General features: G+C 39.8%; 1 protein-coding gene across 5 annotated transcripts; it reads right to left on the bottom strand.

Annotated features, from left to right (window-relative positions):
• Window positions 1-1,632: 1,632 nt before the first annotated feature.
• On the bottom strand, window positions 1,633-26,708 carry rmdn2 (regulator of microtubule dynamics 2). 5 transcript variants are annotated; one of them, XM_079473177.1, is made up of 12 exons: window positions 26,641-26,708; window positions 25,981-26,049; window positions 24,277-24,710; window positions 19,234-19,411; window positions 19,039-19,141; window positions 17,902-17,962; window positions 11,798-11,873; window positions 11,157-11,234; window positions 10,851-10,949; window positions 4,419-4,472; window positions 2,977-3,057; window positions 1,633-2,860 (listed from the first exon to the last, which is right to left on the bottom strand). In XM_079473177.1, exons 1-12 carry the CDS (start codon window positions 26,692-26,694, stop codon window positions 2,813-2,815), a joined length of 1,335 nt encoding a protein of 444 aa, XP_079329303.1. In that variant the 5' UTR covers window positions 26,695-26,708; the 3' UTR covers window positions 1,633-2,812. The 5 variants fall into 5 exon arrangements, with proteins under 5 accessions (XP_079329303.1, XP_079329304.1, XP_079329305.1 ...); XM_079473178.1 differs by lacking the exon at window positions 25,981-26,049 and having other exon boundaries at window positions 26,641-26,698; XM_079473179.1 differs by lacking the exon at window positions 26,641-26,708 and having other exon boundaries at window positions 25,845-25,982.
• Between the last annotated feature and the right edge of the window lie 414 nt (window positions 26,709-27,122).

Genomic DNA, 27,122 nt, shown 5'->3' with positions numbered 1-27,122 from the left:
GCAGTCATGTTGTATGACACAAACACACATAGAAAGAGAAAGAGAACAGCTGTAGGAAAAAAGCTGGAAGACCATGAGTTGGAACTCAGCTTGACACAGCAATTCCACATAATAAAAACCATCTGCAGCTACCGAGGGAATCTTTAATATCTAGAGAAAGTTTCTATTAGTTTCCATTCAGTGACCGTAGCATAAATTTATGGCCACTTCAGTGCACATGTTGATTTCTAAAAGGGAAAGGCAACCCAAAAGTACATGGTGTGGTTACAACATCTACCAACAGGGTCTATAACTGGACAATGCCCACTGGCCAAACCTTGACCTACTGGTAGACATTCCTCAAGACATTTAGCTTTTATCCAAAGCATTTCATATTTTGGGTCTGAGGAGCTAAAAATATCGTAGTCTAGTCTACAAGGCTATGTTTACAAGGGGAAATCAAGCCAGGATAAGATGATACGGGAAGGTGGACACTTTTTTATGCATGTTATAAGACTGTACCATTTCGGTTGCTGTGGATCCGTTTAAGGTTCCAGGTATCCACAACAACAGATCTAGTTGGGTAGAGGTTCGATCTATCACAAATAAACAATTCATTGGTGAATAATAAAGTAAATTAATGTCATCCTATCACACTTTACTGAACATCAGCACAGCTGTGAGCAGTTCCCATGCCCTATTCAGTAGCACAGCACTGCCTATTCTGGATTTAGACTGACTCAGACCTGAGACCTTTATGTCATTAAACGTGTTCATACAGAAGGGCAATCTTCTCTTAAGCCCTACACTGCGGAAAAACACATTCATTAACTCAAAGCCATGCTTCTGAGACTCTAAGGTGAACAGATGTAGCCATGAGGTAGATGAGTGTTGACTCATGTGAGTGGCCTGAAATATCACCTTCTGCTTAACACCTGAAGATCAGCCCAGCTTCTGTCGTCAATGGCTTTTCTTCTTGGCATTCCCCTGGTTGGCTACTCCTTGGACAAGAATATACAAGCACAGTAGTGTCTGAAAAAGCATTTTCTGACCTACATCAAATAATGTAAAGATGAGGAATTTCAACCACCTTGCAGAATTGAAACTGCAAAAATAGATGGACTCAAGCATATTAACGCATGTCAACAGTTCTGTTAATATCTAACCGCGCTTCCTATTGGCAGAAGTTTATCAAAATTGGTGTTCCTATTCTGATTGTCATCTTATCAGTGTGTACAAAGTCTGATCAAGATGGGACTTTTTATTCAGAAGATAGAGGCCTCAAAACGTGCCCGTTGGCTTGTGTAAGAACATTGTGATTTTTGTCAGAAGGGAAGATTTTTCTGAAAACCTGGGATGAAGAAATGCAACCGCCTAGAGGATGATACGTGTCATTATATTTACCTGGGTAGCAGCTGGAATTTGAAAATCAGTACATATGCCCCCTTTGGCAGTGCCCCAACCTCACACCCTTACCTGAGACCGTTTTGTTACGTAGAAAAGATATTACAATAACATTTGGTGCTGTAAGTTTAATATGGAAATACTAAGGGGGAAAAAAACAAGCGGGCATGAGTAAAAGATGGAAATAATGTTCTGAGCATCAGTTATGAGACACACACACACACGTGAAATCACTACACGAAACAAAATAGTATCTTATTTTTTATATTGAGCAGCAGTGATACTCACACGTACCGTTACATTAACCAATTTGATCAGTGTCAAATGTACTGTACAAATTATTATTCTAAAAAGCACCATTTTCATATACATTTCATTTAAACCTATTACAATCTTTATCACTATAAATACAAAAAACAACACCATAAAAGGTTAAAATGAAACCTTCCATTTACAGTACCCACTTCTCTGATGCAGTGGTGGAGGGGATTTATTAATCATCTTTGGTAAACAAATAATGTTTATATATATCTATAAAGTATATATGATTCAAAATGAACATCCCAGCAATCAAAGAATGCAATATAAACAATAACACATAATCCACAGAGAACCAAACTGGAGTACCCTTATCCTGGAAAGACTTACAATTGTACGACAAAGAATATGAAATTTGACTGAACTCTGCTAACCTCTCTTTTTAGCCGTGATAGATTATTTAATCTATTTACATTATCTTGTTATAGTTATAAAAATGGCACTTAAAAGCAACAAGGACTGTTTACTTTTCATGCAAAACAGATCTTTCCTGCGTCAGTCGGCAGGAAAGATTGGACTTGGTCAGAACAAACCGTAAACTGGACCAGACTTTATGCCAGTAATGAACAGTGGCAACATGAGACTATTGTCTGTTGGAGGATGAGCGCTGTTCACAATAGTCAAAGGAATCCAAAGACATAATTCTATGAATTCTGAAACCATCTTTTACTTGCTCAGGGATTTTCATTACAGTAAATAGGCCGCTGGGCATTTCATCCGAGTAGAAGAACTTTTTTTTACATCACCTAAAAGATGACATCATCCCTGGTGCCTTGTGGCTATTTGAATATTATGAATGAACGACTTATAACAGCTGCTCACGAGGACGTATCGTCTTTGCTGTTACCTCTCAAATGAAAGAAGGCAAATGGAATGAAAAGAAAGTGTCCTGAAGAAATGTGTACAATGGTGCATGACCTGTAAAAACCACACCGTTCTTGTGCCAGTCAAGTAAAAACAGTATTGCTGATGTGCTCCCTTTAAATGGAGGCACTATGAATGCACATAAATAGTTTTTCCGCACATCTTGAACGGCCAACATCTGCAGTAATTCACAGTTCCAAAGAGGAGATGGAACACAACGCCTTTGTTCCCTTTCGCTCGAGGTTTATTATAGAGACGAGACAAGAGAGTCCAATTCCTTCTGCCCTTCTTCGTCCTGTAGAGAAAGCAAAAGCAATTTGGTTGTGGGAAAGAATTACAACGCCAAGACAAAGTAGAGAAGAGAGAGCAGTTATATCAAAGGTGTGTGAATCATCTGAATGAGGAAAGCACCTCTTTAGTCATGACGCTCATCGCTGAGGCGGTGTCGCACATCTGACGGGCTTGAGTCCTCTGACCCAAGTCTTTGTAACACTGACAAGAGAAAAGTGATGCATGGGGTTATATTTCATCATAGTAAAACATTACCGGAAGTGCTCATGTGCTTTGTTCCTCTGTGTTCTTTAGGGAGGTGTTGGCTCTGTTCCAAAACCTCGAAAGCTGACTTAATAAGCAGCACTTTAAAGTATTACGGGAGCGCTCAGGATGCTTTTTAGGGTTTTGATCAATTCTATTCAGAACAAAAGCAATCCCATAATGCACTGCGGCATGCTGAGGAATAAAGTTGTACCGGTGCAGTGCCAAGGTAGCATCCTAATGCTAAAGCTTAAAAATACCTGCAACGCCACTATTGTTTAAACGATAGTACCGCAAGTGATGTTGCATATGCGCATTAATGTTCATTTGAACACTTACGTCTTCCTAGTGTCTCTCTCCTAAATGAACCCGGAAAAGATAATGATTTAGTAGGGATGTAACAATATTATCGATATCGTTTTGTTGCAATAGCTAATTTGTCTCAATATTATTGTGGTCACATGACTGTGTGAAACGATAGGTCTTAAAGGCCTAACCTAGGGAATGTTAGAAAAAGATTTATCAAGGTCTATCTGGTGCAATTATTTAATTTGATAAAAGGGTTAAATATTTGACCCATCTTAAAGTGTAACTCATATCTTTAAGCGATAGTTATGATTAGATGATAAAGAAAATGGGATGCTTCCAAATCATTTTCAGTATTGCAATAAATACCACACCATGGACTTCATGCCAAAGTATTATCGTACAGTGAGATATTGTTACATCCCTATGATTTAGTGAGTCGTTTATCAAGAAACTTGCTTCTTTCTGGAATAAATCAGCTGTTTATAACGTATTGGTTGAATGATTCACTGACACCGTATTAAAATGGCCGTCACCTACTGGCCGTTGTAGTTTCACATTGAAATTAAGCATAACTTTTCTCTTTATAAACATTGCTGTACAAATGAAATGTGTTGCACATTTGCTACAATTGATTCAATTACTACAGTTAATACTATAAAATATTGTAGTGTACCGTACATTACAGTTTACTCTAGTAAATACAAAATGTTTCATTTAGATTTGTGGATTAAGGACATTTTTATTCTTTTGTAGATTTCAATTATGATCATGGCAGAGCATCGTGATACGACTTTTGCATTGCGATACTTCAGCAGGTATAGTATCGCAACATATGTTTACAGCAGGTATAGTATCGCAACATATGTTTATGGTACCATGATTGCTTCACCACAGGGTTGGGTCAAATACGTGAAACATGGTTGGGTTTGTCCAAATTTGACCTAAGTTGACCTTAAGTTAAAGCAACCCAGCATTTTGTGAGCACAAGATCACAAAACAACAGTTGTTACCTTGGCTAAAAACACATAGTTGTATTTGGAGTATTTGGGACTGATCTCTTCTGCCTGTGAAATACAAAATAAGAAAGTAAGCAAATAAATATACAGTCGTATATCTGAGCATAAAGGTTGAATCAATCAAAACACGATGACTAAAGACCGGAGCGAGAAACCTCCACACATGGCTGTTTATGTAACAAGGTTTGTTTGCATTTCAGGTGTACTTAATATCCATACGTAGACTACCGAAAAACACATGTCTCGAAAAGCAACCGCACCGAGTCTCAGCCAAGAGTCTCCAGCACATTCCTCAACACTTTGCGTGTTCAATGAGATATTAAACAATTATCATTGCAGGTCGTAAACTTCCACCCTATAATCTTGGTTGTAAATAACACCTCCGACATTTACAAGCCTTTCACAATCACACGAAAGATAAACGCTGCATATCTTTTGTAGAATAAACTAATGAAAAGTATACGGGCATTGTAATGGAAATTTTCTAGTCTAGCTTCTTGATGTGTCTATCTATATGTTTATGAAGTTTTTATCCATGTTTTCTTCTCTATGTTATCATGTTTTTCTCTATACGCGTCATACCACTCTGCCTTTGCCCTCGAGCAGAGGCCAAGATGTTCTGTTTGGAATAGCGGGCATCACTTCTCGGAAACCAGCTCGGGATTCTGGCTAGGGGGCAAAGGGAGGGGGTTTTCACGTAATTAATATATAAACTCTGGGTGCAGGAGGAAAGAGTGCCTTTTCTCTGCACATGCTCATTGCTTATGATGCAGATTAAACGACAATAAAATACTTTGCAAAGTACCTGATGTCTCTGTATATTGCGTTTGTCAAAATTGACTCACCTTGATTAAGGAATAAGAAAATTCCACAACAATTTGGCGACGAGGTATGGAATCACAAGGCTGACGGAGAACGGACTAGAGTTGACTGATCATCCTGGACATAGCAAATCCAGCTCTAACCCCATACAGGGATGAGAGAACTTTACTCCGGACTCCAAGCTGAAGTGATCCCAAAAGAACTCAGTGCAAGGCACAAAAGTGAAAAACGGTGAGTCAAAAAGATTCTAAACAGCCTGATTAAGGGGAGACTACTTAGCGCTAAACAGTCTGATTTAAGAAGGGGGGACTACTCTGAATCGTGTTAGATTCTAAACAGCCTGATTTAAGAAGGGGGGACTACTCTGAATCGTGTTAGATTCTAAACAGCCTGATTTAAGAAGGGGGGACTACTCTGAATCGTGTTAGATTCTAAACAGCCTGATTTAAGAAGGGGGGACTACTCTGAATCGTGTTAGATTCTAAACAGCCTGATTAGAGGGGGGACTACTCAGAATCGTGAATATGGATAAACCAACATACAGAGAAATGAGGAAAAGGTGGGGAACGGGAAGTTTACAAGGTGTACCCTATTTAATAGAAAAAGCTAACTTTCCAGAAAACGGTACATTTAGTACCACAAAATTAGGGAAAATAAGAGAACACATGGGGAAAAAAGACATATTTAAAATGTCTACAAAAGAAAGGGAAAAATATGACGAAGCGTGTAAATGTTTAGAGTTATGGGAGAGGGAAGCTAATAGACGTGACTATGTTTTTAAAGGAATGGCATTGGAAGAACTGCCACCACCGAAAACTCCATTGTACCCTGTTTTGCTTGAATATAATGATTTAACCCCTCTGTCTTCTTTACCCCCATCTATGACTTGTTACAAACACCAACCGGAGGATGATTGTGTCCCTCCTCACCGACATCTGAACCCGTTCGAGGCAGCTCCAGTGCCCCCACCAGTGTCTCCACCAGCACAAGTGCCGTCTCCACCACAGCCCGTGGTGTGTCAAAAGCAAGAAAGAGCGCAACCAGCACCGACAGACAAAGAACTTTTGACATTTTGCAAAGAATTCTCACCCTCAATGAAAGAATTAGAGAGACTGTTGAAAGTCAAACTGAAACCATCTGACCTGAGAAAGTTACAGGGTAAATGGCCTGTGGAGGAAGTATTTAAAGAACATTCTGGACTTCAACCTGATGCAGACGGACCGGACATTGGTCCGTTCGAAGGACATTTCAGATCCGCTTTTCTGCGACACCTAAGGGGAGAGCTGAGACGAGAAGTGGAAAAATCGTGCATCGAGCCAGATCGCGCGAGAATGAGTGAGATCGTCCGTCATGCTGTACACGCCGAAAGACAAACAGACAAGAAACAGTTTCAGATGAAAAACACACAAGATAAAGAACTCCACATGGCTCTAATGAATATCGGAGGAGAACACGGAAGAATAGGAAGATGGCGAGGGAGAGGAGGGTTTAAACCCTCTAGCACCTATGATCCAGAGAAATGTTTCAATTGCGGAAAGACGGGGCACTGGCGAAATGATTGTCCTGAGCCTCGGAGATCACGGAGGTCAAGAGAAAAAGTAGATGGAAGTGAGGAGGTGAGGCATCATTCCGAGGGTGGTGAGTATGATTTCCCTTAGCATATGCAATGAAGAAATGCTTTTTCCTACTGTATGCAATGAAGATCTGCTTAGCTCACATTCCATGATGAATGAAACCGCTTTCTGAACTTTGCTAAAATGCACAATGCTTGTGTGCAACAAACCGCTTGAATTTTTGATAGATTCAGGGGCAACAAATAGCCTACTGTGATTCACAAGAAGTGTTTAAATTTGCCAGAGTCTAAACTAGCTGTGTTTTCCCTAAATGCTAGTGGCTCTAATGTAAAATAATTTATGTCAAAAGGGTGCAATGTGAGTTGGGGAGTGTCAAATTTCAACACAGGTCTCTCATGTCTGACTGCTGCCCGATTCATTTGCTGGGCAGAGTCATAATGTGTATGATGACAGATTGAGCATGATATCAACACGACCCGAGTGCAGCGCTCGTACAGCTGTACGATGTAGTTTTGAATTACGTAAGTACGATGTAGAATGTATTGCCTCACAGAGCCTCATGACGTTGATTACAATGGTGTGGGGAGCTGTGGGTGTTTTGCTGACAAATATGCGCACGCCATAGAATGGGTTAAAAGGGACGACGTGCAATATTCAAATGTGTTGCATGCCCATCGTGAGAATCATGCCTGTCTGTCAGCAACAAGGGGACTTGAAGTGTTTTCACACACTAAAAAAGATTAATGATGAGTATTGACATACCAGAAATTTTGGTAAAGGTGCCCGTTCAACTGTTGGTAACAGGAAAATATTATGTTGAGTTGATTAGGATTTGTGAGCCTGCTGTGATAACACCCAAGGGTAATTTTCGTCCATGCAAACAGCAATACCACCTAAAAACAGAAGCCTCAAACCAGAAGCCCTCAATGGCATAAGGCCAATATTTAATGAGTTTAAAAAGATAAAAAAAAAAAGGAAAAAGAGGCATAGTTGTGCCATGCCCAAATTTACCGGTGCGCAGGCCTTTGTTTCCAGTTTAAAAGATAAGAGAAAAGAACACAAAGTAAAATGTCTCCAAAGTCCAGCTGGCAAAACAATTTGTTCGTTTTTGGGTCACGAAATTACTGACCGCGGCAGACAGCTGTCCGCAAAAGCGTGTCTGCAATTACAGACATCGCAAGTCCAAAAGCAAAGAAGCAATTGATATCATTTTTAGGGACCATTTCTCTGCTCAGACAGCAGAGCTCATTGCACTCACACACGCATGCAAATTAGCAAAGAATAAAATGTAGACATTCACACAGATAGTAGATATGCATTTGGTGTAACTCATGATTTTGGCACACTGTGTAAACACAGAAACTTTTTGAAAGCTGATGGTAAAAAGATTCTTACACACAGGTTGCTGATATGCTATCTGCCATTCTTCTACCAGCAGCCATTGTTGTGTGTGACTGTGACACACACACTTTTGTATCTGAAACTATTTTTTGCAGGAAGCCGACGAGCTGACCTTGCAGCAAAGCAAGCAACATCAGAGACAGACAGATTGTCTCCAGAAATCACTAACAAAACTCTTTCTCTTGCAGAGATGCAAACATTTTGCAGAACCAGCTGAGCGTGCATTTTGGAAGGAGTGCTCATGTATACACACAGACAATGTTTGGGGGGGCCCAAATGGCCTTACCTGTTTGCCAAAACATTGTTTCCCTGCTTTTGCGATTTTGACGCATGGCCTAGACCACGCGTCAAAAGGGGGGATGTTACAAGGCAATGTGTTTTTGTGTTTTTGCTCTCAAAATTTTTGTGCAGGTCAAAGGAGCAGTAGCAAACGGAGCTGACAAATCATTACACAGCTCCCAGGAAGTCGTAGGAAAGACACACCTCCCACAGCAAAAAGGTGTCCAAGGAGGGGCAACTCCATCCACAATGGCTCTTCGCAATGGTCGTGCTGACAAAGGGAATCAACTGTTCCAGTCGGGGACGCATCGAACCCCGAGAAATTAGAGATTATAGAATTTTGTTTTTGTGCAATACTATATTCCAAGTTTAATAAAATGGTATGGGGAGGGACAGTGTTACCCAATTCTGCTAGGTACTGGGGAACAAATATGTATTTGTGTAGAGGTACGTGTACCTCAGGTGATGTGGTGGATAAGGCAACAAAATTTGAAAATGTGGGCCATTATGTCCCCTGGGACGGCCAAATAAAAAGGCAAAGGAGAAAGTTTTAGACTAGCTCTAACTCAGAAAATTTGAATTATGAGGGAACGGGAGCAATTTCACAAATGAGAGTAAGAATATGGAAAGTGACGAAGGTTTAAGCAAGTGATGAAGGTTTAAGCAGGTCAGTATTGGTGTATGAGATTGAGGAGATAAAGGACACAGGTCAGAAGGTTCAGATATCAGTGCAGCCAAGGAATTTTCAGGCCGCAGAGCAGGCAAAAGAAGAGGCACAAGAAGTAGAGGCTAGAACATGGATAGACCCAGGAGAGACAAACGTAGGTATGAGAAAGGCGATATTGGAGAAAGGAAAGAGGTTGGAGTGAATGACAGTTGTTGGTGGTGTATGCAACTCGAGCAGGCATGGAAAGTTAGTCTTCTGAAATTAGAGGACCGGAAGAGGCTAAAGGGTCAATTACCCTGCAAAGTCACAACCCTGTTGACAGTTGCAAACAGCACCAACAAGGCCGAAGAAAAGACAGAGTGCAGAGAACCAGGTGGTAAGTAAAGTACAGAATTGAACAGTTTGGAAGTAGGGAATTAGGATTGCAGGGTAGGTTAGTTTTAGATGTGTTCACCGCAGAGAAAAGCAGCGTGTGTGTAAAAAGCTCAGGGTCAGTTGTTGTTTCTACATTCAGGAAGCTGGATGATATGACTGAACAGCCTGTTGAAGTGGTGGAATTGCTAATGTTGGGAAGTGGGGCTGAAGCAGGTGGTGTTACCGATTCTAGTGGGATTTTAAGAACTGTTTAGATAGAAGAATGAAACCTGTAAGAGAAAGGGCGTTGCTCATCTTACATGGTCAAAGTATAAAGATTTTGGTTATCATATATGATAAAAGGGGGGAATGTAATGGAAATTTTCTAGTCTAGCTTCTTGATGTGTCTATCTATATGTTTATGAAGTTTTTATCCATGTTTTCTTCTCTATGTTATCATGTTTTTCTCTATACGCGTCATACCACTCTGCCTTTGCCCTCGAGCAGAGGCCAAGATGTTCTGTTTGGAATAGCGGGCATCACTTCTCGGAAACCAGCTCGGGATTCTGGCTAGGGGGCAAAGGGAGGGGGTTTTCACCTAATTAATATATAAACTCTGGGTGCAGGAGGAAAGAGTGCCTTTTCTCTGCACATGCTCATTGCTTATGATGCAGATTAAACGACAATAAAATACTTTGCAAAGTACCTGATGTCTCTGTATATTGCGTTTGTCAAAATTGACTCACCTTGATTAAGGAATAAGAAAATTCCACAACAGCATCTTTCCTACATTCACAAAAGCTGTGACAGCATATACAAGCTGGTTTATATAAAGGTGTGTCATTCAGTGCGTGTATAAGAACAGGTTGAGGGTTGAGTTTTGTTCCTCAGAAAAAAAATCGAACGAGCATATTAATGATAAAGTTTAAAGAATCACGGCGTATTTCTCTCCTGCTCTCTTTCTAGATGTTGTATAACGCTGCAGAATGTTTGTCAGAAAGCAGAGCAGCTTTTTGGAGAGTTGTCTTGGCAGGGCACAACAAGTCTAAGCACAGGCCCCTTCAATGAGAGGTGATGGTTGCGATTCAAGGGGCTATGAGAATTTTAAAAAGACAGCATAAAAACATGAAATGCAGGAACACACGTAAAGCTCTTTTATTATTCAACATGGCTTGCTATTTAAACAGCCCTCCAAGACACATCCCTGTGCAGACCGATCTCTACAAGACAGTGAACGTCACGTGTGAAAGTGTTTATATATATATAAACATATACAGTATATGTGTGTTCCAATTAAGTGTAAATGTACAATTGTCCAATGCTTTGTACCTTAAGGAAGTTCTGCAGGGCATCCTGGACCGTGGCACTGGGCGGCTCTCCAAACAAAGTGGCAGCGATTTTCCTCTCGATCCATGTACACTGTGCCACCTGCACAAGCCACAAGCTTATCGTGAATGTAAAGAGTTTGCTCAATGGATTTCCACTCATTCATGATAAGTGAATTGAACTTGTAGAGATTGCAATCTTAAGAAACAATTAGTAACCTATTTTATTGTATTCTGTAAAATAACACTGTCTCTTTAACTAGGCTACTTTGAACTTCCAAACGCTAACGCCAAATGTTCTCTCACTTACGGCATAACACCAGCGACCCAACAGGTAATATGACAAAGGATCCTCCGGTTTCAGCTCAATCGCTTTATCCAGATGATCCTTGAGAGAAAGTGCAAGAGAGAGACAGAGAATGTGAGACGAAGATCATTTATCTCTCAACTTGTCTTCTGCTGATCTGTACAACTAAGATTCCTTCAATATTTCTGCTAGACTTTCTTTGAGCGATACTGTATATACAAACCCATCACACACATCTGTTCACCTTCTCTCACTGTCGCGCACTTACCTGCAAGAGTTCTGCAGGTGTGTGTGGCGTTTGCAAAAGATAAAATGCTACGTGTATCAGAGACAATCTGCTCTTTTGAAATGTGCACGCGTGTGTGTGGTACCCTCATTCTACTTCCTCTGATAAGAGACCCTATGTCTCACAGAAGCCTGGCGCTTCGACTCACATCAACATTCAATCATTTAGACCTCAGGCTGAGATAATCTCATATCATTCCCAGGCTTTGCATGTGAATTGCAAAACCGAAAATATTCCAAGGGTCACATCTGTCAGACAATTATTAACTACTGTACCAAAGTGTCCGAGGGATTGTATCCGTTATCTTTTATTTTCAAAGCTTATAATAAAACATGACTGTATTAAAATTAATACCCACCTTAAAAAGATAGCCATTTTTTATTTTATTCTGGATGGATTCATATTCTGATAGGAGTCCACAGAGTATAGCATACCTGTGGAGTGAGAGACAGAAAATAAATATTACTAACATGCAAATGATCATTTTATATTCTTGTCTATGTTCTAATGGCAAGAGTGTTTTTAAGTAATTTAAAAACACAACGGTAGTCAAAAGTGCTCCAGAGCCGTTTGCTGTAGCCGCCTACATTCTTCAAAATATCTTCTTTTGTGTTGAACAGAACAAAAAACAGATCAAGTAATTGTCCTACTTTGGGAGTCTGTTTGGTAACAAGCATTCTTCCCACAATATCTTTCTCTGTGTTCATCAGATTCAGAACAAAGAAATGTATACACATTTGGTGAGTAAATGGAGACAGAATTTTCATTTGTGGGTCCGTTTAAATCAAACTGAATGATGTTTATTTGAAAATGTAAAAATGCAGAAAGGTTAGTGTGAAGGTCGGGGGATAGAATATTCAGTATGTGTGCAATACGAGTGTGTGCAGGTTTCCGGGGCCGGCTGAGAGGTGATCAAAGCTTTTCCACATCGCCTTGTACATAAATCCTGCGGGTGCTCACGGTGAAACAATTCAGCCAGGTACAAACACCTTTTATGTGTACGATCAGGGATGAAGAGGTTAAATGACTGTCACGGGTGGTGGGAGGGGCTCGGTTTCTCTGCGTGTTATAGGGTGACAAAGCCCGTAGCTATAAGGATTCAACCTAAACAAGCCGAACAAGTCAGAGAGAACTGAAATACCAAAACAGCCTGTGTTTCTTGATGGAAGGACTTAATGTACTACTGTACTTGCTCTATCCAAAATGGCCCACACACACGGCTGATTCAAGGGTGGTCTGCAAAAGGACATTTACAAACTCACAGCACTGTATAAACGTCTGAAAATAACCAGTGGTTGGTCACTTCACATGCCGGTCAGATAGTCTCTTTGTCTAAGTGGAAGCTTCCTTGTCAAAATATGCTGCAATGTGGACCAGTCCAGACGTTATGCCCTCGGTCAGGAGTCTGCTGTAAAACTATTTAGTGAATATCATTAGTTTGGCTGTTCTTTGACAGAGGGTGACTGGAAACGAACATTGCATCACCTCATTTAGGAGTTGGATTTCCGAGCTTGGCAGAGCAGCAGGACAGACAGTCTAAAAACAGTTTTCAACTGATTCCTCCCAAGGCAAACAAACACTTGGGAAGGTTTTGGCAATTTCTCCGTCTGGCTACTGTGAATCAATGGAGCAGAGGAGGACAGATTTACACCGAGCTCTCTACCTCAAAGACGAAATGGACAACCTTGACAAGGCTTATGAAGTGTGCCGTGAGATCTTTGTAAGCAAAGGTGAAAAGAACTTGTGAAAGATAAGTGAAAAGGAAGCTGCGATTGACTTCTTTTCCGTATTGCGATGTGTATCCGAGTGAAACGGCTTCTTAAATTAGAAAACATGTAGGGCCGGGCTTTATTTTGGCCTTCCCTTTTTGATGGGTTTGTTGGAAGTTGGGCCTGGAGGGGAGGGCTAATAATGCCTGGCCATTGGAAAGAGAGAGGAGCTTAACGTTTTTGATTGAAGATTACAAGGGCAAATTAATAAGAAAAAGGATGGTGTGCCCGGATAAATCATGTATAATAATCACTGCAACACTGTGTAAAACACTTAGAATATTCCTGTTTGATAGCATGGTGACTTTAAAGGTGGTCAGTCATTTTTGGAGGATCTACTGCCAGGAATGCAATGTAATATACATAACTATGTCTTCATCGGTGTATACATAATAAAGCATTATGTTTATCTTAGAATGAGCTATTTATATCCCCTTACATGGAATTCACCATGTTGTTTCTACAGCAGCCCTAAACAGGCAAACTGCTCTACAGAACACGTTTCATAAATACGTTATCTCCTTTATGCAAAGAAGCGAAAATATCATTGCAAAAACTTTTATCATATGCGAGTGGCTAGATAAAGAAGCGTAATTGAAGCCTGCAAAGAGCTTTCCAAATAAGCCGACTCAGTTGATATGTTGCTTTAATAGACAAATGTCAATGTAGGTAATTCAGTAGAATTGGGAACAGAAGTAATCTAGTCAAAACAGCCAAAACAATGCAAACAAAGAATAAGGACGTAAGCGTGACAGTGCATGGACAGCTGTGATTGGGAATCTTCCCCAAAGTCCTCTCAACATGTTTCGAAATGGGAGTATGAGGGCAATAACAAAGAGACATACCTGCAGTGATTACAAATAAAAACTGCTGGCAGAGATTGTACAGGTGGGGAGAAGGTTGCTCAATGTTCCCGCGGCTAATTCTTTCCTCCTCCTTTCACAGATTGGTTTCTGCAATGTTTTCCTTCATAACTGTCATGTTCTGGCAATGCCCAGAGGCCTGACTATTTAACCACACTAAAGCAATGGAAGCTGGTGGCAGAACATCATCTGACTGACTGAACACATCACACACCTGACACATCACACAGTTTCAGGATTCTGGGGTTTCCCTCCACAGTGGTATGTTGGGTAAACATCCCGAATAATAAAAAGCGTCAACCGTAGACGCCACGGTTTCACAGTGTCTGAAAATGTTCTGTACTTTATCAAAGCAATAACAGCGGAAAAACAAGGTTCAAATTTGTGTCCTGCAGACAGAAAATAAGATGTCGAGCGTCATGATTAAGATTTAAGGGCGACCCAACATTTCATTAATAAGGAAGCAAGAGTTAACTTATGATTTTTGGCGAACGCTACCGTTCCCTTCTGACAATGCAAAATCTACTGATTGAATGATGAATTTGAGTTCCTCGGTAGACTAAATCTGGCCAGCAAGCATGCAAGAAAACAATATTTATAATGCACTTTACAACCACAGAAGTGGACCAAAGTGCTTTACAGAAAAAGAAATAAGTAAAAACGTACACAAACATGAGACATACAGTAAATACATCACATAAACTAAACCAATCAAAATGTCAACATCAGGTTTTAAAAGCCAAGGCAAAAAGATGAGTTTTCAAAAGTGATTTGAATGAAGAAAGCGAAGAAGCCCGTCTAATAGACATCGGCAAATCGTTCCACAATTTATGAGCTGCCACAGCAAACGTACCTTCCCCTCTCAGCTTAGGTTACGGCCAGGAAATCTGATGTTTAGTTACAAACATAATATGCCAAAAGTGTAAAAGCAAACAAGCAGATGTTTGTCACTCCATTAAAGTAATGCTTCATGCTCAGAACAGGTTGGGGAAGTTTTCAGCTTTTTCGTGTGAAACTTCTGTGAAGTTTATTGTATCTGTAGATGTGTGTGCGAGAGAGACTGATAGATATAGAGAAAGCGACACTACAGGAGAGGAAGAGATTTGTACAAGAAAAACTACCGTCCTTTCAATGTGTTGAAATATTATATAGACTAGACATACAGACGCACAATCACACGCACTCTTGTCCCAGACAGAAAGAAAAGAAACAGCAGAACACGAAAAGCCGCGGCTGCCAGAAGATTATATAACTTTAATCAGTATTTTCCTCATGGGCTTCAGAAATCCCCTGAGCAACTAGCCACGAACAAAGAGGTCTAAGAGTCAACCTGCTCGACAGAGAGAGCGGATTGCTTTCACCTCTTCGCTCGGAAAAGTTCTCTCGACACCTTGGGCTCAACATTCAGTCACGCTGACAGCGGCTGCCATTGCCATTCATGGTCAAACTACTGCTCTGTGCCGGCGGAATAGACGGGTAGTGTTCGACTAAAACAGATTAAAAGAAACCTGAAGCTCAGGCAACAAAGCCCAAAGAGACGCAAGTGACAAAAGACCCATTTTCAACAAGAACAAAAACTATATCGATAACGTATTAGCGTCCACAACAACGGACGATAACGTTACGTTTATTCAAAGCTCCCATGGTGCAATTTCACATTTTCAATGCGCAAGCACTTCAAATTCAAAATGATTTTGATTGGCTGTCAATGTTTTATCGTCAAAAATTGCTCTGAGAGAAACGCAGACGGAATAGTTCCTCTGTGTTTTTACATTTGTGGTGTAAAACAAATTTGTGTAGGCCTACTATAGTAATTGCTAAAACTTGTCCAATTACCACAGGTAATGCAACCAATATTGTAGTGTGCAGTATAATACCGATCACTAAATAAAACATATTTTATTTAGATCTGCGTATTAAGGAACTCGATTTTGTAGATTTTAATTGACACAGCATGGCAATACTACTCAGTGGCGTGATATTTCATATTGTAAAGTATTGTAAAATATGTTTATGGTACCATGACAACCCTATGCTATGCGATCAAAAAAGCCCACCCACAGGTGATACAGCTATGAATGACTAAAATGAGATTCCAGCCTGCAAATCATTATCTTTCACAACGCAGCATTAGATAAGAGCCATTGCAGTAAGGACATGGCCGTATTTTCCAGAGCCGAAGGTCAAATCTTCAATGAAAACCAACTTTAACAGCCCGGACATATGACAGATAAGAAGAGCCAGTTCAGTTAATCCTGCTCCCTGTCAGTGGAACGGAAACGTATTGCACAGGGATTTGTACAGGCATTCGCACAGGCAAATTACAGACACAGGGATCCATGAACCCTCTTTCATTGAGTCACATTATGAGAATACAGACGTGCTTCTAAACATGAAATCACAAAAATGCACGTAGTAAGTTAAAAGGTTTTTATACCCAGACCCATTACACTGTAAAAACCGACTTAAAAACATAAATTAAATAGCTTCATAAAATGTTTTAGTTAAATAAAATTAGCTTCATGAGTCAATTGAACTTAGTTATATTGAACATATATAGAAGAACCAATTTTGGTTCCACAAAGAACCATTGAGCCAAAGGTTTCTGTGAAACGGCGCTGATTCATTCAAGAACGAAGCAAGTGTTATTTTTCGTTCATAAAGGGTCTTTATGGAACCAAAAGCTAATTCTATGGCATCGAAGAACCTTTTTTAAGAGAGTAGTTGCATACAAGATTTTGTCATATTTACATATTTATGTTAACCTTTAAAAACTGAGGTTTGTCTTTCCCTGACAAAAAAAAGATAAAAAAAGGACAAGATCTCTCAGCGACATTCCCTAAGCCAACAAAACAGAACCTTTTGGTTTTTTTACACCAGAAAACACTTTTGAACACTTTTTCTTTTGCCTCGCACACAAAAACAACTGTATTTCTCAAATGGCATTAAAGTGTTTTCAACAATAAATATAACAAAGTTCTCCAAACACTACAGTCATAACCTTAAACTCCCAATCTGTATGATCAAATTGATCATATGATCAAAACTATTATATTTACAATGAGGTCCATAAATAGAAATACTTAAAAACTACAACTTCCAAAAAAAAATGTTTGAATCCAAATTCTGACAGCTAACCTTCACAAACATCAGAAATCTAGATTTTACTCTTTTTCTGCAAATGGAAAGTCACTAGAGTTAAAAACGGCACTAGGCTACAAATAGAAAGTGTCACAATATAACATTTAAAGAAAATATAACTTTCCAAACATTTCACCCTCACTATATCAACTATCAAATCGACTGCAATGAATTCTCCAAACTTTTAAATAGCTTAAACATGCCTTTGCGTCTGATGAACATGCATTAGTAAAGCAACAACAAAAAAACGAAGCAATTAAGCAGGCATGCGTATTTACATGTAAGCTTGGGGCTGTCTTTACATGTGTTTACATTCCTGGGGTGTGGTGATGCTATCGCAAGAGTTTTTTGAGATGAGTGACTATATACAGCGTGCAGCAGGCCAGAAGAAAACCTCCGGTGCAGGAGACCCACACACGCGACGCACATCCACCCACATACACAAGTTGATAGATGCCCAGGTGGTAAACAGCTACAAACAGGCATGCGGATTCAGATCACTGAATAAGGTTTGGTCAGGGGAGATTTGGATGAAAGGGTATTTTCATTTACTGTACATTCTTCAGACACTTTCATCCAAAGCAACTTTAAGCGTGCATTAAATAATACATTTATCGGTACTGTACTGTATGTGCGTTCCCTGGGTTTCGAACCCATAACTTCTGTGCTGCTGCAGTACACAAACTCACCACTGATGACTTTCGGCACACAGTGGGTTGATGGAAATTGCCTCCTCGCCAATCTTCTTACCTGAAAGAATTAGGGAACATGATACTGTAGCGACATCCAAAATGTGTGTTTTGCAGAAGACGTTATTGCATGTCAGGTCACAAATGAGAAAACACTTCCTCTGCTAGTAATAAGAGTTCCTTCAGGGCCCCTGGAGGTGTAAAGAAGACATTGTTTGTCTGTTTCAGAAGTCTTTGACATCAGCCGTCAGATGACTGACTGGAGATCAGCGATTAAAGACGCATTAGCGAAGAAGCATCGAGAGCGGAACTGGTTGTTCCTGTCCCACAAAAAACACAGAGACTGAGCGGCTATTGTGTTGCACTTAATTGGCGAGGACTCACGTCTCACTCTCTCTTCTGAACAGAGTGTACGGACACAATAAAAGCTAAATACAGGGCACGCAGGCTTTCATGACCGGAGGACATTAAGGTAGCACAATAGGAATAAATTGTTATGGTCTCACAGATGAGAAATTGTACAGTATGTTGTTTTTTTTGTCAAAAAACTCTAAACCAAATGTTTGACCCTAAAACCCACTTCCAAGGCCTATTTGCATAAAACTGCACAGTGCATTTTCCGTGTTTTTATTTTCTCCTGTAAAGCTGCTTTGGAACAATGCACATTGTAAACAAATTGAATTGAAAAAAAATTATATATCGATTAACATATCTGAAAAGCTGCAATTCATACCTTTCTGTGGTTAAAAATAAACAGAAATCAGTTATTGATAAAATACACAAACATCACTGGACACATCTCTATTTACAATGGTAAGCTTTTGAAAGGATTTTTAATCTACGCTGTCAGGTACGATAACACAGAAAATGTTTCGTCGCTACCAACTGCGCAATTAACCTGCAATTTTAGTTTCAAACGGAGATGGCGATAAAGAAGCTACGTCACTAAGTCAAGGCAAGTGACAGTTCGCAGAATTAGGTTCAAGTTTGTTCGTTATCGTATTCGGTCGCCCCAACAAAAATATGATAGTTCATGACAGATGCAATAGTTAATCTAATATATACAATCAGCAGTAAATTCTCAATTCACATGCCGCAAGTTAGAGTCGGTCCTTCTGTGCAAAATGGTGTGATTACCGTTTTCAGCGCAACTTTTTTTCCCTGCAAGGTCCGCAGCGAAATCGTGGGCATCTGCGTAGGCTCTGGACAACCGCCAAAGATACTGGCACTTCTCATTGTACTGTGGGCACATACATGACATGTGTCACTTTATTGTAATAACCTGACGGTTGATTTAACTTCGATGTAGCAAAAGTCACACACAGCACACACCTCCTCTTTCTTCTCTAGAAGTAAGTCCAGGCCCTGAGCTTTCTCTGTTCCGTTACAGCTGTGGAGATGGTCGGCTTTCTGCAGTAGGGCTGTGAGTTCATCCACCGGCTCCTTCACTGTCCTGTTTAGATCTTCATCGCTGTGCTCTTCATCTGAATCTGTAAGTGCAGTTATATACCTGCAGCACAATGTAGAGAAGACAAAAGCATTGGGTAAGAAAGTAGAGGACCGCTCTGTCAAACTGAGCATGACTTCAACTCAACTCAACTCAACTCGTGATCCTACTTACTCTCTTACTTTATGTTGCGGATATTGTTGTGAATAAACAACCAGTAAACATCCTCTCCCCCAAAAAGCTTGTATTTATGATCTCATTTTAAAGATATTCAAATAATTTATTTAACATTTATTTCATAATATTATTAATGTCTCCTTGAGGAAAAGGCAAAAAGCTTTGGGTAAGCTCAGTTCAAATGAAAGAGAAATATCAAAAGCATTCTCAAAAACATATGGTTAATCTCAGGATCACACTTTGCTTTCATCGTGTGTGTTTTTCCTAAACAACAGGAGGTGAAGGAATTCCCTGTGCAGGCCAGGCACAAATTAGGTAATCCACGTCCGGACCTAACAAGGTGTTTTCACAGGAAGGTCAAACGGATGCAGCCGGTAACTGATAGACGTTTTAAAAAATGTTCCACGTGCAAAACATACACAAAGTACATGTGCAGCGAGCCAATTTATTGTTTATCTGGATTGGCGCTTTCAGACACCTGAAGGCTCTTATGTAAAAACACCCTAAGTGTTGTTTATTTCACTTGCTACGCGGCACGCAATACCTGCCCAACTTTTACAGCCTTCGAAAAAATGTCCCGTTTCAATACCTCCAAGTATGTACTAACAACCAGTGCTCTCATCAGCCAAGGGGATAGTGTAAAAACTCAGCATTAATTACAGGCTGAAGCATAAATGAAAGACTTGAATGAGAAAAAGTGAAGACTTAAAAGGCTTCCATTAAGAGCTGGCACGGACGGCATGTGCGTCATCTGCGGTTTGTGAGAACGTTTGAGTCTTCCAGCGATACTTCTGGAGGGATGTGTTGGAGCTGGAACCTCCGAGGGCACTTAAACGTTATATACACAGAGGTCGCTCGACAGTCAGAGATCACATACAGCCCCAGGATCCGCGGAACGTCGGTGAATGAGCTTCTAACTCTGCTGGTATGTTTTTGATTTCTGGTGCGTTACAGATAAACTGCCAGAGATGTGAGTCATTTTGGCCATTTCTTTAGAGTTTCTGCAGTGATGTGCAACCGTATCTTTCCCACATACACATTCACCTAAACAAATGCATTTTTCTCCTGCATAGGGCGGTACGCTTGAATCACAGCCCAAAATTGGGGGAAAGTTAGGTAATGGCAAGTCCAGGGACTAACGTATATATCATATGCAGTCTGCAATTCCAAACTCGATTCATACCTTGCCATAAACAAACAGATATTGTATAATATTTGGGTTTCGAGCTCACGAATCGAAAAGGCCAACGTGTGACGTTAACGCATTTGCACCAAAGGTCACATTTCTATGCTTTCATTGTCCGAAGGCTGACATTTTTCGAGTATATGAGATACGATCCATACTGCCCAGCCCTAGTCTGCACTTGTGGATCGGAGGATACAACCGCACCCAGAAAAAGCGGGAATCTTCCGCAAGGATTATTAGAATGGGAATCTTTTATCTGTGTCTTTGTGTGCCACTCGGAGCAGAAGTGTAAGTTTAAGAGCGTGCTGTTTGTGTGAGAGCGCATGTCTTAATCTGTCCTCGGCAAAGATCAACAACTGTCAAGTATCTGGCTGTGGGCTCAGATCTCAAGCATCCGACTCGGCAACCGAAGTGAAAGGAGGACTAACAAACATCATTAACACAAAGCTTTGGCTTTGCGACGCGCCACCGCTTCTGTTTATGTTTGTCAGGCAATGACAACCATATTTTATCACAGGTCTATTCAATTGCACAAACAGGGGAATACAAGGAAAAAAACTGGACTTTGCCATAGCATACCAAAATAAAGAGTAAATGATTGATTTTTGGGTGAACGATCACTTTAATGTGAAAACATTGCCGTGCACAGGTCATGTTTGTCACGGGGCTGTCGTTTCTATACATTATAATTCAAACATCCATTGATCCCCTCACTGAAAAGCTCTTTCTTTCTGTCTGCCGAGGGGATAAATCAGCACATTCCAGTTCCAAAGCTCTGACATCTGATGTCATTCAAGTGTGATCCTCTCCCGTCTGATATTTGAACCCACAAATGACAGAGGACGGATGCTTTCGTTCACTGGACACGGGACAAACACTGTATAGTATACAGTGCAACGGTTCTTCTTATTAGCTAAATGGCCTTAACACCGTTTTTAAAGGAAAAACGACTACACTTTCTCTTTCTTGAAAAACATCAGCACCATTCCTCCGTTTCACACATTTGGTGCCCAAACACAAATTCTTGATGAAAGACTGAAAGGTAAAACCTTCAAAAGGAGACATAACAGGCTCTTCAACTGCATGTTTTGGCCAGGACTGTGATGTAAATGAGATTCTAGGCCTTTAAGGCCGCCAGAGTATATACATTATTTTTAACAGTACATTTATGTCAGTGTGCTATAGAAGTTATATTTGGAGTGCAGAAGAAACTAAATAAAGCATTTCCTCAGTAAGACCCTCGAGTTTTGTTTTGGAAAAAACACCTCCCAAAGTAAGTCTTCAAACAGAACAGATTAAACTCCAGGCTCAAGTGTTTAATATGCATGACAAATACGCAGGCACTTTAAAACGGAGAGCTGTTCGGGGGAAACATGGTTTCCATCCCAACAGTCACAGGCAGTGAACACATTCAAATGACTTCATCAAAGGCAGCCCCTGGAGTTTGGACCTACAAAAAGAAACCTCTATTTCCCTGTCCCAACCCCAGAGCTCAGAGCAGGTCACAGCTTCACCCTTATGACCTGCTCCAGCGTTTTAGAAAATAACAAGAAAACTGTGCATCTACACAACGAGTTGAATGATTGTAAACCATTTTCTTTGGTTGTTGAGAAAATGAGGACTAAATATAAAAGAATCCCCTCACAACCGTACGCATAGATACGTCACGCCTCGATGAGTCTGCACACATTTTTTTTGACAAACAAAAATGTGGCATCTGTGCCTTTAAAAACAATACCTACTGCAAATAGCACCAGTCTGTCAAATTAACATCACAGTCCATCTAGCAGAACAGAACTCCTCTCTAGTGTTCGTCATTTATTAAACAAAGCATTTATTATTTCTCTCCTCCACGCATGAACGATATGACCTGTCTGCCTCTATATAAACAATAACCATTTTCATGTACATCACACATAATAAATGGTATCGTTTAAAAACACGCAAGAGTTAACATCCTTTAGCAACCAAGGCGAGCCGAGACGTGACTGCCCTCCACTGCTGTGGGAGCGATGACAAAAATAGCAAGTTTCTGCACGGCGCAAGAAAAATTAGGCAGCATTCATGCTTTCAGATTAATCGCCCGCTGCTTTAAAGAGAGATGGAAAGGAGGAAACTGTTTTGACAGATGAATGGTCCTTTGAACCCCGAGGGGCTTCGGGCCTAAACTACACATGCTCCTGAATCAACATTTAGCTCCAAATCACTGCATTGTGATGTTAAAACACATCCTGACAGCTTGAAGTAATGACACAATAATCGACTGGCACACAAAAGCCAGTCATGGTCTTAAAACACTGCAAACACCCAGAGACAAGCACACGCTATGGAACCTGATCACGGGCAAGTTTTACACCTGTTTATCTGGAGGAAAAGTGCACAAACCAGATGCTTACAATAACAAAAAATTTTTTTGGAGGTTTTTAAGAACCCGTTAAAGAAAAGTTATTCAAAAAACATTCAGGAGCAAAAACAATGTTTATTAACGTTGGAATGGAATCAAGCAAATGAAAAAGTTGGATAATATTTATAATACCATTCACTTCAGATCATTATTTTCTTACTTATTTCATTAGTAATTACATATTTCTAATTTGCCTTTAAAATTATTCCATCTGAATAAACAGATGCTTGTGAATGGCTGTCAGTACAGCATCATGCTTCTTGGAACTAGGGATTATACTATGGAAACATCCTGAATCTTTATATGTTTAGAAAGCATTACATTTACATTTAGTCATTTAGCAGACGCTTTTATCCAAAGCAATAAGCGATATGTCATACTGAAAGCATTGTGATTTTTATTAGGAACCAATTTAAAGCCTCAAACTTGTGAACATTGATTTTACGTTAAGACTTAAAATATGACGTTTCTCTAATACGGCCCCTGATGCGCCTTCTAGAGGAAGCAAAATGTTGAACCTTGAGCCAAAAAAAACTGAGAACGGCCTTTGAACCCAGAGCAGTACGTACATGTGCGTATATAACAAGTCTATCTTAAAGTAAATAACCTGAAACACTCAATTCTAAAAAGAACTAATGGCAAAACAGATATATTGTAAATTGCTTCAGGAGCTGAATGAGCCTGGAATGGACTTGAAAATGCTTAATGCCAAATTAGGTCAACAATGATTTAAATGAATGACTAGAGGCAGCATAGTTCACCTCCTCTATATGGATGAGACATGACTTTAACCGCACGAGAGGCAGAGACGGCATTTTCATCAAAACAATTAAACGCTCCAAAGCCTTCTATTTCACAAATCTCATAAAAACGTGGCGCCATTCTTTGTACGTCACTAAATGTATCCGGTTTAAAGCAGTATGCCAGATATTCAGGTTGTGCTAAATCTTTTTCCAAGCACACATGCACATTTAATAAGAAATGGATTAAGCTGCTTTGATAAGCTTTTATTTTTGGAAAAGGGAACGCTCTTCAATATCCTACATCACAATTAGAAGTGCAACTAAAACGATAAAAAACTGACAAGTAGCTATTATTTAATGAAGTAATCATTTCTTTTATTAAATAAACATTTCAATACACACTTGACTTGAAACTCACCCTCCTTCACTCTCTGCATCTTCTGAGCTTTGTCCTTCACTCCTCGCTGTGACACCTGCCCTTTTCCTCCTAGTGGGAGTTCTACGAAGGGGACTGACCCGGTGAGCACCAACACCCTCCCCACCCTGACCCCTCAGCTGATCCCTGACATTGTCCTGCAGGTGTGGAAGCGCTTCCTTCAGGGCTCGCACCTCTTCTTTAAGCTCAGACACACACTGGATCAGAGAGCCCAGTCGATCCAGCACTTCTGACTGATCCGTTTGAAGACCAAAAAGACCATCTACATGATCCACGTGACGGCTCACCTGAAGGACTCTGCCGCCACCACCAGATCCAACTCTGCGGAAACAGACGACAGCCAGACTGATACCTGCAGCTCCCGCCAGAACGCCTAAAGCCAGAGCCCTGCTGTCCGCTTGAGCCATAGTAAACAACTGCAGAGAAAAGAACACAGTCATTGACAACCTCCTATTAGTTGGACAAGGGTCCGTTTCCATGCTGGTCTATTGTTGTCGTATTTTCTACTTCATATAAAGATATAAAAAGTGCATGTCAAACAAATCAGGTGCCATTATCTGTCTAGGCAGGCAGCTCTAGGTTAGAATAAATTGAAAAATGGACCAGATTTTGTCATTGAATTAAATGCAGAACAGTCCAAATGATCATAAAATGACACGTAAATACATAATTGATCAAAACAGTGTTAGCAAGTGATTATAAAATATTAGAACAGTGCACTACCCACATGCACAGTAATTGCTTAAACAAGGCAGCCATTAACTGAACTGAGAGAGAAACATTGAACAAGGTCAAATTCAAACCGTGGCAATAAGATGTCTCTGGGTTACTAATTTATAAAATAATTAAGAACAGCAAAGCATATTATAACCACGCATATGGCAGATAATTCAGCACCTTATGAGCGCAAATGGCTACAAACTCTTTCTGCCACCCCAACATTTGTATTTTCAGTGTGATTGAGAAAACACAAAATATACAAAATTATACATGAATCTGACTGAAAGAATAATTTATTTCATAAAAAGAACTTCAAATTAAAAACGTTTTTTAAATAAAAAGGAATATAATAAGAAATATTCTATGCGTTTCTTAAGAAGACATTTTTCTTAAGAATTTATACATATTCCTACGTTCTCGGTATCAATAAAGTCTCACTTTAAATGTTAAATACTGTTTATATACCAAATGCTATTACTTCCAACAAGTTAGCAATATTCACATCTTTAGTCTTTTTTAAGAAAACCTCTTTTAACACATCCCAAGCGTAAACACTATACTTACAACATCCCCATTAAGTGTCTGCTTAATTTCACATGACAGCAATCACGAACACACGTAACAACAACATTATCATCAAGTTAAACACAAACGAGCATCATTTAACAAAATTACCATCACGTTTAACAGCTCAAACGAACACCAGAAAATATACAAAAACATTTTCGTCCGGCTTTGTGTCCATTTAGACAGAACATACGTGTCAAAGTACAAAACTGCAGCAGTAATTAACGTTACAGTAATAAACTGTCAAGGTTATAATACAAGACCTGCCGTAATACGGGCGCAGCAGCGGGGGGCGAGCCTCTGCCGACGACCCCCATCAGGAACAATATTTTAATGTCATAAAATAACAACTGTCCTATTAAAACTTCTTTAAATTAAAGAAGGTATTTGAGCTCTTACCTGCACTGATCTCGCTTGGGCGCAGCGGTGCGTCTGGAAAAATAGTCCGTGTGTCTCGAGCGATCGATACTAAAGGTTCCGGTTGAGTTAGGAAAAGACAGTATTAACAATAGCTGTTTGCCATCACGTAATAACCATTTAATCGTTTTCAAAGAAAACATTGAAAGAAAAAAAAATATGTATTTTATGATAAATAATATTTTTGCCAATATTAAAAATACGTATTGCTATTTAACTTAACTCAATTGTAGACTGATTCTTTCTTAATATAATGCAGTGCTATGCTATAACAGCACACACACATACTGTTCTGTTACTGACAATTAATGATTAATTCAAATGAACTTTGGCTCTTTGTTTTAAGTGATTTGTATATTGTAACCTCAGATTTTAACTTACTTTACTCAAATTTAACCTAGATGTGGTAATATCTGATGTCCGCACTTGACACGTGCAATGTAATTGAAATAGTTAAATGCGATACAGTTGTTACTTTCCAATGTGTCTGATAACAGCATCGTGAACTTAAACAGTATTCATTATATCCATCATGCACAGTAAACAGTCTATCTGCGACAAAATGCTCTACACAAATAAGTCATTTCCCAAAAAAATGTGAAACTATGTTGGAACGTGTTGGATAAAGTGTTAGAAACTTACTACTATGTCAGATCTTTGGCCTTCACGGTTGTGGATCTTCCTGATCCAGTCCATAAACAGACGTAGGCCTATCTGATCAACCTTGAACTGTAAAAGCAGTTTTAGCTGCTCTGATAGGCTATTGCTTCTTTGGGCAAATGTTTACTTTTAAAAATCTATTTCGGACGTCGGACGGTGTGATGCCAAAAAACAACACCACATGCACAACGCTTTCTGACTCAAGGCCGACAAAATACTACCATAGGAGATTTGTTGTCAATGTGTGCTTTGTTTTCTGTGAGCTTTTTGTTTGTCTCTGCTTTTTTGGATGTATGTGCGTTTAATGTACACATTCTATTTGTCTTCCCAAAGTTAATTCCACTGCCTAAAAGGCATATATGTCTTATGCACATTCAGAAACAGAAAGGTGTTGACTACGGGCCTCATATTATGTATCCTTACAGTAACAATAAAATAGTTAATGCTAGTGGAAAATGTTCAAT

Source organism: Barbatula barbatula, assembly GCF_947034865.1.
Source record: "Barbatula barbatula genome assembly, chromosome: 14".
In the NCBI taxonomy this organism is placed as follows: domain Eukaryota; kingdom Metazoa; phylum Chordata; class Actinopteri; order Cypriniformes; family Nemacheilidae; genus Barbatula; species Barbatula barbatula.
Note: the sequence above shows the minus strand (reverse complement) of the source record. Positions and strands in the feature narration are given on the sequence as shown.